The sequence below is a fragment of the Rhagoletis zephyria genome, unplaced genomic scaffold, assembly GCF_001687245.7.
Source record: "Rhagoletis zephyria isolate East Lansing unplaced genomic scaffold, Rhagoletis_zephyria_1.1 Rzeph_scaffold_07640, whole genome shotgun sequence".
Classification (NCBI taxonomy): Eukaryota; Metazoa; Arthropoda; class Insecta; order Diptera; family Tephritidae; genus Rhagoletis; species Rhagoletis zephyria.
The window spans coordinates 11,979-26,368 of record NW_016164722.1 but is presented as its reverse complement, the minus strand read 5'-3'; the positions used below and the strand labels follow the sequence as shown (position 1 = coordinate 26,368).

The window sequence follows — 14,390 nt, the reverse complement described above, 5'->3', positions numbered from 1 at the left end:
AGAAGGGCGATTTTCCACTAAGCCATCGATATACTCGAAAGCAAATATTTTCACTTTTAATTAGCTCATCCTGTGCTGACATTATTACGGTTTTCTGCGACGGCATCTCACTCAATGAATAGCTCTCCCAAAAGCGACGAAGACCACTGAACCATAACTCAAGCTTAAGCTTCACTGACTTTCCATATGCTATGTTCTGTGAGACAACCTGTAAAAATACGTAGTTCATTTTAAGGAATGTCAAGTAAAGACTTAAATGTCTTCCTTTTTTACCCACCAATACGTTAATATAGAAATGAGAATACATTTGAGAATATTGCGGCACACGTGGTATTTCCTTTCCAAATGACACAAAGTTAATTAGTAAATTGGTGTCATGAGATTTTTCTTGTTAACGTCAAATTTTGTATACAGCTGCAAGTGTAGCCGAATATCACTCTTCCGAAAGTCAATAAACTTGTCCAATTTACCAATATACTGCTACCACCAATTGCAGTTGCATACGTATGTATGTACTTATCTACAAACATTTACTTGTGTAGCTCATGGCTTGCAGAAATACTACCTCCTGCTGCTTGCGTTTATGTTCTGTAGTTTTTGGTTGTACTCTGAACTTTTCGTTTTCTAAGAAAACATTTTATGGCTTAAACTAAACAAGGTTTTTAAAAGAAACTGGATTTGCAGCTGCCCAGAACGATCTGTGCTTATGTATTTATGTATATACATATGTAGGCGTGTATGCATCATTGCTTTGTTACATTCTGAGGTGAATGCAGTTGGTTGCAAAATAAGGTGATTGTTTGAAGGACAAATATTTACAATTTTAAATTGTTCGATTTTAAAATGAGATTAACAATAGAGCAGATACAGAACAGCTTTTATTTATAATAGTTATTAAACTCTATTAGACAGGATCAAAAAACTTTACTACAGCATAGTGGTTTGGTGAAAATAGGCTATAAGAAATAATGTATGCAGAGGGGGGACCATTTTTGTCTCTAATTTCACACTCCTTGCTCTTACTTTTGCGAATTTTCTCGCCAAGCCACGTACAACAAATGCTTGCTTGATCATCAAGCTTTAAACATCGAGCTACTTACAGCCCTCCAATTTAGTGTGTTCATTGAAAAGTTTGTTAAAATAGCCTAACCGTTAGAGTTGTAGAAGAAATCTGAAGTTTTTCTATTTTTCGAGATATCTTAAATGAGGAGTTAAGTGGAGTAGACTATAACATTCACGTGTATACATATTTTCTTTTTTTTTTAATTTTTAACGGTATGCTCATATCACTAATCAAATGATGTTGTAAGTTGCAGTGAGATTTCCTCCTTCGCTTCCACTTCCGGTTCATTGTGTTGCTCAACTACTTACACACATACATATATGCAAATAGTAGTAAGTGCGCGCGCAGACGCACATTAAAACCACCAGAAACAATAATCGCTTTACTTAAAAGTGTGTTAAAATTGTAATACATACGAAGATGGAAAGTTTTTCAAGAAAATGTTACATAACTTGCTTTTTTAACTAAAAAAATATTTAAAAATGTAAAGAATTCAAAAGTCACAATGCCTCTTAGGAAAAGTTTTATCAAATTGGATCGAACAAACATACAACTACGTATCACGTTGGTGTGTTATTTAATTTGTAATTTCTTTTCCCATCTTTTTGCTTTTTGAAATGTGTTGGACAAACAACAAAGGCTTCGGTATTTCATAACCGCAGCACAGCATATATGTATGCACATACATACATTAATACATACATGTTACGTTTCATCGTCAAACTACTTAATTTAATTAGTTACATAATTTAATTACCAAGCCGCATATTGCTATATTTATGGCAGCAACGTTCAGCACGTGTGCAACAGTTTTCATTTTATTAAATGGAATTTGCATAGAGAATCAATCAAAGCGGCACAATATACATATGTATGTATGTATATGCGTGCATGTAACACGACCTAGATACTCAGCATGCAATCGTCTGTGAGGTAAAACCGTTATTTTAATGGCGGTCGCTACAACCCGCTTGTGTGCGGCATTTTGGCAAATATTTGAGTAATTGATTACAGCCATTTTCTTTGGGTCCCCAGTGAATGTGCATAGAGAATGGTGTAACCCTAAATTTCCTTGGCATGATTTTTATAGATCTACCTATTACTGTAATAATATTATCTGTAAATTAGAAAATATGCGCTTAAGATCATTTATTATTACAAGAGTACGTACATATACATCATCATTTGACGGCACCGTAAACAAGAAATTGCGAATAAGAATTCATTTCAATCCCTGACAAAGAGTAAAACCTTCATCAAAACATTTTAAAGGCACCAGCAATTATCCAGTGACGGTGGAATATAGAATGTCTCGCAATCGCAAACTTTATTTGCTGAAAATATAGGGTGCTTTCGTCCTAATAATATTTTCTTTATTGACCATTTTTGTAGTCTCTTTTACAACTCGAAATTCATCTCTCGCTGACTTGATCTTAAGAAACTACTTAAAAAAAGGCCTTCTTTCTACTTCGACTAGAGCCTTGCGACCATGGATGGGTTATCTACATATTTAGCATTATATTTTCCTAAGGAGATAGTCTAACTCCGGTCGTGGTTGATAAAATATGGATTTTTGAGATTGTTTTACATTGGAATAAAACAATTTTTTGCAACCCGTGCAATCTTTGTAACAGCTTTAATAACTTTTGAACCAGCTTCTTGGAAGAAATCGGCAATTTTTTTCGATCACTGCCTTACATCCCGACGACCAAAGGTTCAACACCAACTCGGTAAGAGTGAACTCAAAACGCTATTTAAGGAAAATCTAGAGATGGTATGCATTTCGAATTCTTCAAAAATTATTCTATCGCAGTCCGCTATCCGTACCTATGTATGTATGTACTTTTTACAGGTCTCTTAATGGAATTGTTGTGCATGTTGGTACATAGATAAAATTTTACGATCTATGCAAATGTCGTTTAAAAGCAAATCTACATTTACTTAAGCCTTCAAATATTCATACAAACATATGTAAGAACCTTTAGCCCTTATGTGGCTAAATAGGCACACTCGACCCATCGGTTGTAACCACTTGATCTGAAAATATTTTAGAAAAGTAAGCATGCGAGTGATCCAAAGTTATAAGGAAAATTGTAAAATTGCTTCGGCGGTTGATCTTCAGAAGGAGAATAAAAAAAAAAATTGTTTTTGGTTAAATAAAAAAAAATTCTAATAAATAAAAAAAATATTCTTAGCCTTTGACGAATATTAAAATAACTTAAATTAAGATTATTACAAGTTTTTCCAAAGAAGCAGCGGTTATCTGCAGGAATTATATAGTTTGAGACTTCTGTCAAAATATTTCGAAAATAATTTTAAGATCGGCGTGTGCTGGCCCGATTTGAAAATACCTCCGAATTCGAATTCTTTTGATTTTGTTGATAAAATGTTTAAAATATTTATGCAGACCTCTTAACCTCAAACTTTTCTATCATCTGAGGCAAATTTTTGGAAATAATATTTTTAAAAGCTAATTTTATTTATAAAGACTCGAAAATTTTGAGGTATTTTCAAATCGGTGCTGCTAATGAAGATCTTAAAATTTTCGGAAATATTTTGGCGGAAGTCTTAAAATATAATAAATTTTATAAATGCGACGGAAAAACCCGCACCGATCTTTTTTGTACAGATATTCATGCTACATATGTCTGAATCTTAATTCTTCGAACTAAATACGTAAAGGTTAACTTTTAGCAAACATTCCAAAAGTTTAAAAAACTATTAAGCATACTTATGTAGGAGCACAAATGTCTGTTTCAGAAAAACTATAACAAAGACCATGTAAATATATTTGCATGTGCACGCACTTAAGTGGGGTTAAGTAAATTGCAAATGAGGTTCTACGCTGTTTTATGAGTTGTAAGCTGGCACGAGGCAAGCAAACGACGCACACAATTCGATTTAATTTGATTACTTTGCATGCGGTGCGCCATACCGAGGGCTTGCAAAACATCGAAATATTTGCGAGGTATAACATACTACATTGCCTCTGAACCTTTTTTTTTTTTTGAGTTGCAATGTTTTAATGGCTAAGAGTCTAAAGCATCTCTAAAGCTTCAACTAGTCAAAGGCGACTTTTACCGAACCATTTTTTTGTGGCTAATTATCTTGCGCAACAGTTCCTTAAATAAATATACATATATGTACAAATGTACATACGATCAGCTTTAAATTTATGTTTTTGTTTTGGCTTGTAAGACACTTCTTATTATATGTAACTTTTATTGCTTTTTTTCAGATGTTAAAATTTCATTACCATAGTAAAAGAAAATTCAAAGTTTCCGCACAACAAAAATATTCAACGAGAATGGGCGAAGCTGCTGCCCTGTGGTGTCTGCTGCTAGCGCTTTGTGTGACGATACAGCTCAATGGTGCGCGAGCTCAATCGAATTATGTGCAACAAGGCGACAGCGGCAACTACACAACAAACGGCTTGCCCGAGGAGGCAACACTGGATGGAAAGGTATGTGTTCAGTTGCAGTAAATGTTAAATATTTTATGCTCAATAAATTAGGACAAATTCTCAACAGATAGGATACTTAATATTTGAATTTAATGAGGGAATTAGGTAAAGCTTTTATGCAAGCATTACGAGCGTAACATTTCATGAAATAAGTAGTTGAATGTATACACACATTTTTATATAGTCTAGAATCACTCTTGTCACCAAGAGCTACTTTGGACTGAACAGAACTCCACAAAAGGTCTTTTAAAACCACAACTCGCAATTTAACTTGAAAAATAAAATATAACAAGAAAAGAGCTGAGCTTGGTTACTCCGCTCAGATCCAGCCCGTGAAGTTGTAGTGGGCTAGATAATATATCTTATGTCTGGTAGACCGCAGATGCAATTACAAAGCAGATGCCATACTATGCTGCGACAAGAAGTGTTGTCCTTGTCTTGCAGCATGGGTTCCCAGAGTTAGTTAGAGAGGAGGATTTGAGGACTTTCCACCCGCTGTTGGCCAACTTTTTTCAATGCTGAGAGACGCGCAGCGCTTGATATAGCTAAGAGGCAAAATAATCTATTTTGTCACTGAGATATCCAAGGCCGACCCTTTTTCACTTTTAATATTCATCCATACATATTCATGTAGAGAGAATTATACGGAGTGATTCATATGTAAGCACATATATAGATATATTTAAACTTTTTTATTCAGTTCTTGATAGAACTTTAATTTACATATACTGTTTTTGTTACGATTAATAAAGAAGCAATCGTATATGTCCAACGTTTTTTTTTTGCAGACATTTCCCAGAACTGAAGAAAATTTTTATTTTGAAAGTGGTTAGCACATAATTTTGCCATGTATTTTATATGAAGGAAATGCATTTTTCACAGATTTGCTATAAAATCGTTACTATTATAACGTAATTAAATTATGCTGCATAAAAAGAATGAAAGAACAAAAAATATAGTACATTTTTCTACAGAAAAGATAATATTATCGGTTATGAGAAAAAAATTTGTAAAATTTTAAAGTTGAAATACATCAACATTTAATTTTTGTAAACTTCTAAGCGAAAAATTCTTATTCAGTCAAAAAATATTTACGTCTAATGATTTTATAGCAATTTTAAAAAAAATTTGATTTTCCCATGTAAAATGTGTGAAATATTGATCGAGTTTAAAATAAAAAAAATGCAGACTTCTTTTCCTTACAGGCTAACCTAATATTTACGCACGCCGCCAATTTATTGTCAAAAATTTCTCATGCACATGCAACTTGTATGAGATCAACCGAAATTGAACGGCGTGCGTATGAAGCTAACTCAATTTCCAATTTTTGTTCTGCGTGACATTTTGATTTGACGTTTCGCTCAATGAAATCAAATGCAAACGCATGCAAGTCAATTTCGGGTGACGCAAAAAATTAAATTCGACGGCATGCGTACCAAAACGCAAGCCGCGAATATTAGGTTAGCCTGTTACATTTTCTACAATTCTGAGGGGACAACCTTAAAAATTTAATTTTCCTGAATATTTTTGTACCACCTAAATGTACATACTATGCATGCAACCACACTTTTCAAAACTTTTACATCTCCTATCCAACAATGTGTGTTCAAATGTGCAAGCAACATTTCCCGCCATTCTCATTGCATTTCAAATTTTACTGGCAGCTCTTCTAATGTAGGTTGGCGCTAACTACTTTACTACTCCACAGTTACCTTTGGCAATGCAAAACAATAAAATGCTATCTAAATTAATTACTAAGTACTTTCTCTTCGCGAGCTCGCTACTTGACTGGCATAAAAAACCCGCGCGAATGTAAATTTTCAATGCTCTCAGCAGCATCATGAACTCAATGTCAGTCCGCTAGTCAAGCAGGAAGGTAAAATGTGCTTTGTTTTTGAAGTTGCCATGAGTGTACATTGTTGTTTGTGTGTAGCTGGGTATGTGTTTGCGAAAATACATAAATGTACCTATACATACATATAAAAAAAAACTCAATGGAGCATAGTTTTGTGTCTCTGTGCTAGGAAGTCATTGGATGCAACAGCAAGTCTTATATAATGTTGCCAAGATGCGGGCCAATGATACCAAGTTGAGGTTTTACGCTTATTTCGAAAACAATGACATTGTGGTTGCCGCAAGCGTTTTTGCCCAACACTTATCCCATTCATTCGCTTTTAAATGGGTGATGAGCTAGCTGTAAGGCGACAAAGCTGATTAGCTTAAATGAGGCAGTGAGAGGCTTTAATGTACTGCAGGTCGAATAATGTTGAAAAAAAAATGAGTAAAACTTTATGCATAACCAGCAACTTTTTAATCTGATTTTATTTTTCAGGTCACAAAACTGGATGATATTAGTCCGCTGATATTTTTGAATCGCACAAAAGCAGCATTAAATTGTGCGGCCGGTTCAATGCAGGTGAGTGGAGTCTTAATTTTATATTAAAAAATAAAAATAAAATTGAACTGCATATTTCCTCAGGTGGATATGAAATTTAATGAACCTTTCCATGGCATCATACAAGCCGATTATGATCGTAGTAGCGCATGTCGCGTCAGCGGCAAGGGGGCACTTAGTTATAGATTGGAGTTGCCACTCAAAGGATGTGGCACTATACAGGTATGGTTTTCTTTTGGTCATAGTATTAGATACACGTATTTATATATGATTAATATTTTACCACTGAAAATATATTTCAGAATCCTACACGCGTATTCACCAACAATATTATCGTACGCTTCCACGCCAATCTGGAAATGGATGGCGATGAGATTATTACGATCGTTTGTCGTTATCCACCGCCCATACCATCACTGCCGCCAGCTTTACCGGCGCCTATGTAAGTAAAAAATTCGGAGAATATAATGAATACCTCTTTAATATAAAAAAGGCTAAGTTTAAGTAAAATATTGGAATCGTTTTTTCGAGTGTGATAATAGAGGCAATGCTTGCCTGACATTTTTTAAAACAAAAAAATCATACATTTTCGCTATTGTAATATTCATACCAAGCATAAAAGATTGAAGTTTACCAGATAACGAATATAGCAGTTATTGATGAAAACTGTCATGGAAAAATTCATTATGAAGGAAATGTTCTACAACTAAGTGATACATACCAATCCATTTCTTTTTTCACCGAGACTCAATTTGAAAATAAATTTTTATTTTTAAATTTTATGCAAAATTAAATAAATAACAATTATTTTTGATTTTTATATTATATGTCTTAGATAACGGTTATTCAGGACTTTTATTTATAAAAGTCATCAATACAAATCAGTGAGTGACTTTTACTTTTAAAAGTCATCAATATAAATCAGTCAACGATTTTTATTTTTTAAGTCATTCGTATAAAAGTCATTAACATTTTTCGAAGTTAAGAAGGTGTTGGGAAACAAAAGTTTACTACGAGTGTTCTTAACGACTTTTATAAATATCGTTTAAAAAATAAATGTCAGTGACTGATTTTTATTTATGATTTTGGCTTCAGTACCTAGAAATAAGTTTTAGTTAAATCCTTTGAATAAAAAAAAAATACTCATTGCCTCAAATATTCATTATTGTTGATCTGATTATAAATATCCGATGAGATAATAATTCTAAGGTGCATCTCCACTTCTCATTATTATATAGCATTTTTTATTTAAGTACTTATTTAATTTGTTAATGCATTTTTTACATATTCACTTTAGCTTAAATCCCATTGCCACTGGCTCAGTGCTGCAGCCTCCACTTAAAGGTATACAGTTACTTCTCATCATTTGCGCCATCATGTTCCTGACATTACTCTTACTTGGTTTGGCTGTTTCATACTATTGTCTGCGCAGCCGCCCAATACCGGTCGTCCGCCGTCTTCCAATGTCCATGGGAAGTGGTTCGGAAATCACCAAGCTTAGCGGCAGTAGCATGGGTAATATAAGCGCCTTTGAAGGCGTTAAAATACCACGCGCTATTGTGCCCATAGCGGCTGTGCATAGCTCCTCGGGTAGCGAGGGTGCGCTCATACCTTCCGACTACCCCAGCGAATCACATTCCGAAATCGAAGAAATCGATACGAGGTACGTACAAAATCTTGAATTTTTGCTCCATATTAAAGTTTACTCCTCACTCTCTCTCGCTTTTGCAGATCACTGCCTTTTAGCTCCGCAGGTAGCTTTGAAAATCGTGCATTTGTTCAAGAGACTTCAAGCATTTATAGCGATAACTATGGCCATACTCAGGAGGTGCAGGCTGCCAATGCACTGGCCACCTCAGTGCCTCGTCACCCAATTGCCGTCAAGGAGTCCTCTTCACCCAAGTTCGACGTGCAAGTGCGTGTCAAGAAGTCACCGCCACCACCTCCGTCGCCTGTTACCTCGGACACCGAAAGTGTCGCCACACTCCGCCCAGATCGCAACAATCTTTCGACTATTATGGAACACATGAAGACCGTGAAAGTATTATGACAATGGATTCACTGCCAGCACAAAAGAGACTGTACACAGTCAGTTCACTTATGTTCCTGAATTGCATGCGGCACCGAAGCACACCGTGGAAGTGACCCACCACCACCACCAGAACCCGTGTTCTCTGTTTATGCACGCACACATCACGAAATGGTCGACGGCCGTCCGGAGACTTGGTCAGACTTTACGGATGCACCTACAGTCAGTGAGGTAACGGATATGACTTCCGAGGCACCTGATATACACTCGGTTGGTGAAATGGTCGATAGCACGCACTTCTTCGAAGCTGAGTACCTGCCACGTGAACCGCCGATTGTGGTGAAAAAGCCACAGGTCACATCGCACACTGTGGACGACGTGTATTTGCGCACCATTACGGAAAAGAAAACGATTGAAGATATTGAGAGCCATAAGCGTCGTGTCACCGAATACAAGGCGAAGCCGAAACCATTGCCACCACCAATTCCAGATCCAACCTGGGATGTTAAGATACGTAATTATCCGACCGAACGCGAGCAGCAACGGTGGGAGAACTTCTCGGATATTTCAAGCGCATCCGGCATGACGCTAACGCCAAAGATGGAGCGCTCTGAACTAAGCTTGCCAATTGTGCCCCAAGAGCCGCCACAACAAATCTATGACAACAAAGAAAAGCTGACCAGTCCGCAGCTAGTGGGCAATATGAAACCGATTGAAATGCCCCCAGAAGATAAGGCGGTGCCCAACTGGGATGTGCTGATACGTATCTTGGAAGAGCCAGAGTTCTCCGAGGCTGATGACGCCAGTTCGGTGCATTCCAGCGTACACCCGCTCACACGCTACATCAGCTATGACGATAAGGCCAAATGGAAAGATATAATCACAACCGAATCGTCATTGCGTACTATGCTCACGGCGGCAGTTGTGCGCGAAGACTTCGAACGTATTCGTCAAGACACACGCTACGAGCGCATCTTTGAACCACAAACCTGGGATGTTATCATCCGTATATTGGCGCCACCTGTCGATGACGATAGGATGTGGAAATGCGCGCACCCAAACGCACAAAGAAGACACAACCGTGGGATACCCGCTCGCGTCGCAGCTCTTTGCCAACTTTGTATGAATATGACAGCGATGGCGGTTCTGTCTGTGCGCACTATACGCCAAGATCCCAGCATGCCATTACGTGATAATAGTTTCAATATACAACGTTCACGTCGTTCGTCACGTACATCGTATCATACCGATCAAAATGATTTACGTTCAATGTCCGAGGTAACGGTAGACTTTGGGCGACCCGATCACTTGGATAATGTTTCGGATGCGAGCTCATTCTATCCAACGCAGTACTACGATGATGAGGATAGACGCTCGTTCCATCGTTCGGTTAGTCATCCGTCACTAGCACGATCGGCTAGTGAATTCACCGAGCACTGGGCAGCACCAGGTGAGCTTTCATCGCCGGAAGCTACGCCGAAATCACGTCGTTCGCAGCGTTTGGTAGGTTAAAAAGGACGAAAATGAGATTTAGAAATGAGAGAAAGAAATAAAAATCTAGAATAAGGAAGGCTGAATACTTGAATATTATATGTTCCACATTTTCCTCGTGATAATCATACTTCTTAGGAATCGCTATATTCGTCAATAGTGGCTCTTCTCGGATAGCGCGTCAGCTCTCCCTTTACTCTTTATGCGCTTGTTGTCCGGGGACTCAATGTAGGTAGACGGTTCAGTCACAGTTAGCCATCTTGTTACCTCCTTACAGTCTGCAACGGCCTTAATGGCCGTCTTACTATCTATGTAAATGTCTATTAGCTCGTTCGGTGGGTTGATTTCATCTCTGCCGCTTTTGTTATTGAAAACACCTCGGCAGCTAAAGGGACCTATGAATTTCTAGTTCGCTGCAGTAGAGCGCAGCTCCTAACAAAGGTAATTTGAGGCGTACTATCCTGTGGAATTGAAAAGACACAAGTACTCAGATCTCTGCCGCCAGCAATTTCTGAGTCGTCCCACTGAGGGTTATACCAACATCTATTTCTTTTTAGTCTGCAGGTGGACTTTAAAGCTTCCCCACGTATGAAGTTACAAAGTGACGGCAAGTGTAGCAGTGCCTCGAGAGCAGCGGCAGTTGTTGTATAGGAAGGTCCCGTACAGCACACGACAATGAATAGTTCTTTGAAGTTTAGCAAGCAGACTTCTCACGCTCTTGATTGAGAGTCTACTCCACCATACCACTGACACATAGCTGCTTATGGATCTGATCATAGAGATATAAATCCAGAGGATTCCCTTTAGTGACAGACCCCACGTTTTACAAAAGATCTGTTTACATTGCCAAAATGCTGGCCATGCTTTGGAGATCTTGTGCTTCCCGTGAGATTGCGACGATGGTTTTGTATCCAGAATTACTCCCCGGTAATTCACTTCGAGAGAAGTTTGAATTGTGACTCATTTAAGTGTGAGGGGAATGAAGAGCACAGCACTACTTTTGGTTGGGTTAGAGGTGATGCCATTCCCATCACACCCAGTGTCAATCAGATTCAGTATTATTATTCAAAAGAAGCCTCAATCTCTACTCCACGCTCTTACATCGATCTTCAACCTCTATTGTGGCTTCTAGAGATGTAATATACTCGCCCAATTAGGGATGACGCTATACTACTGTGACCATACGTTCTATATGAAAGCTGCATAAAGCCTCATTGGGTTACCTGAAAATGATATATCTTAAAAACGTGTCTATTAGAACTCTAACCAGCACTCTATATGGCATACATTTCAATACCGACGATACCCCCTTAGACTGTCGAAGCGGTCAGATATACATTACTACCTCATTAAATAAAGATAGCAAGCCATCATGGTAACTTTTTCACAAGCGAGTTGCTGCCCGAAGCGGAAGAAGACCTCTTATGCTTTGGAAAGATCCGGTGTAGAAAAACTTGGCTTCGCTTGGAGTTTCCAATAAGTATCGGCTGACGCTGAAGAGGTTATAGCGCCAATTCAAATATAGATTTATTAGTTAAACTGCTATATTTGTTAACATGTGCACACATACCACACAAAGCAAATGAACATTTAAATAAAAAAAAAACTGCCACGTTTCCACTTTGCACGGAACGTTATGCCATAAGCACTTATTGTTGATGAAATTTTATTTTTAAAACTCACATTTCTATTGTTATTTGACTTGCAGACAACATTCCAGCCGCGTATACCGGCGCCCCCGCCACCACCGCGCTCCGGCCAAATTGTAGCGCAAACACAAAGCCAATACGTAGAGACACGTCGCAGTACAACATTCCACACCGAGAACGAGGCTACGCGTTCACGTGACTGGTAAACGTGACGATAAATTTAACCAAGCAGATGTGTCAACGCTCTCGAACATGCTGTGTCCGGGCTGCATGCGTTTTTACGTGCATATGTACATATGTACGTACGTAGGTAGGTTCGCTTCTATCCGAAAGGAGAGAGAGAGAGCAGCAGGGTGGAATACTAACAAATAATGCTTCCCGAAAAAGTCATTGCCAATCACTACAAAGTGCAGATTTATTTATGTATGTACATATATAACAACTACAATTACAATAAAATATAAAAACATTCATATGAACGGATGTAAAAGAGACGTTGTACATACGTATTACATACATAAATAAAAATAACTTACATACATACATATGTAGGTATACATATAAGCAGATATAATGGCCCTTACATTTATATATATATACATATATATACTTATGGAATAGCATAAATAACACAAGTGCCAATTTAAATAATCCTGCATACGCTACGTACTTAAATAAATAAAAAATTAAAATAATATTGCCACAAAACGGCAAGCTTACATACATACATACATATACTCATAAAGTTAATGAAATTGTGTAAAAAATTATACATATTTACGCAATTAAAATGGAATTGTGAAAGTACTTTAAATTAAGTCAAACCGCACTAAGCCGTAGTATTTAAGTAAAAGCGAAACTGAATGCGTAAGTGCAATTTTATTCAAATTCAAGGCTCGATGAAAATTCGCCCTGAATCGCGAAATCCGTCCATCATAATTTTTAAGCACATTTTGAAGAGCTACTTGTGCACGCATTATTGACTCTAATGGCTATAGTCATAACAAATTACAAGGAGGGCACAAAGTCAACCACCCATAAGAATCCACTTATGTATGTACATACATATCATAATAACTATAAAACTGCCATTCCAGTCACATGCCGTTAGACTTGCTATTGTACTTATGCACACTCCCCTGAAAAGGGTCTTTACAATACTGCACTGTATGTGTGTGTGTGTGTGCGCGCAAATTAGCCACATATAAAACTTTTCACTTAGCACATAAAATATCCAGGCGAACCCAAAAGGACTAACCGCAGAACTGTTTGGAAATAGGCAGATCTGACACACCCGCATACGCCACGGTGACCCAGACGGCGAGCAACTTGCAAGCATTTGCTACTTATATGGGGGTTGGGGAGAACTTTAGCACTTCAATTTGCATTGGTTAATTTAACAGAAGTGTACAGCAGACAAAATTGTTTTTTTTTTTCGTTTTTGTTTTTGTTTTTGTTCAAAATCAGCCTAGCGACAAAAGAGCAACTAAAACACACAGAGAAAATTAAAATAAAATTAAGATTAAAGCACAAAATCATAAAATCCTTTTTTAAATTTTTGGGGACTTTGCGCAAGTTATTTTCACATCAGTAGGTATTCCCAAAATATGAAAGGTTTGCTGAGCAAACAGGCGGTTTGTAATTAAAAATTGTTGCGCCAGCTGTAAGAGGATGGGCGCCACAGGCTTACCTTTGACTGCCACTAAGTTGATTTTGTCGACCACTCAGCGCAGGCGGATTTTGCGTTTATGTATGTATGTACACTTGTGGTCAGCTGATTAAGTCAATTGGCTTTTTGACTAGTTTTGGCTATTTTTCTTTTGTTTTTTAATGCTAAAATTTTTTTTTATAAAACTTGGACTCTTTACCTAATTAGCGCCACATAAATCCACATTTAGTACTGCGCGCAAAAATTGTGAAAATTTAACAAACTTCAACATTTTCACCGAAAAATTATAATAATTTTTTTGAGAATTTTTAGAAAACTTTTGGGTATGCAGTTTTGTAGCTCATTAAATTTTTATAGGGTTTATATACAAATTTCAAGACGCTATAAAATCGCGTTGATTTTTAATAAAAGCCAAAAAAAAAATATTAAAAATCAATGCAATTTTCTAGCATCTTGAAACGTACACTTTGACCTACTAAAATTCAATGAGCTACAAAATTGCTTACCAAAAATTTTTCTAAAAATTCTGAATAAAATTTTTTTAAATTTTTGGGTGCAAATGCTAAAGATTATTAAATTTTCATAATTTTTGTACGAAAATTGATATGTGGACTTATGTTGCGCTGGTTAG

General features: G+C 37.1%; 1 protein-coding gene across 1 annotated transcript; it reads left to right on the top strand.

The window, feature by feature from the left end:
- Positions 1-4,303: 4,303 nt before the first annotated feature.
- Positions 4,304-13,572, top strand: LOC108374360 (uncharacterized). The gene is given in 12 exon segments (XM_017630351.1): positions 4,304-4,526; positions 6,859-6,942; positions 7,006-7,143; positions 7,224-7,363; positions 8,219-8,584; positions 8,653-8,942; positions 8,945-8,992; positions 8,995-9,065; positions 9,068-9,983; positions 9,986-10,098; positions 10,100-10,453; positions 12,150-13,572. Coding segments are annotated over 12 exon segments (2,823 nt in total). The 5' UTR covers positions 4,304-4,370; the 3' UTR covers positions 12,297-13,572.
- Positions 13,573-14,390: the final 818 nt, after the last annotated feature.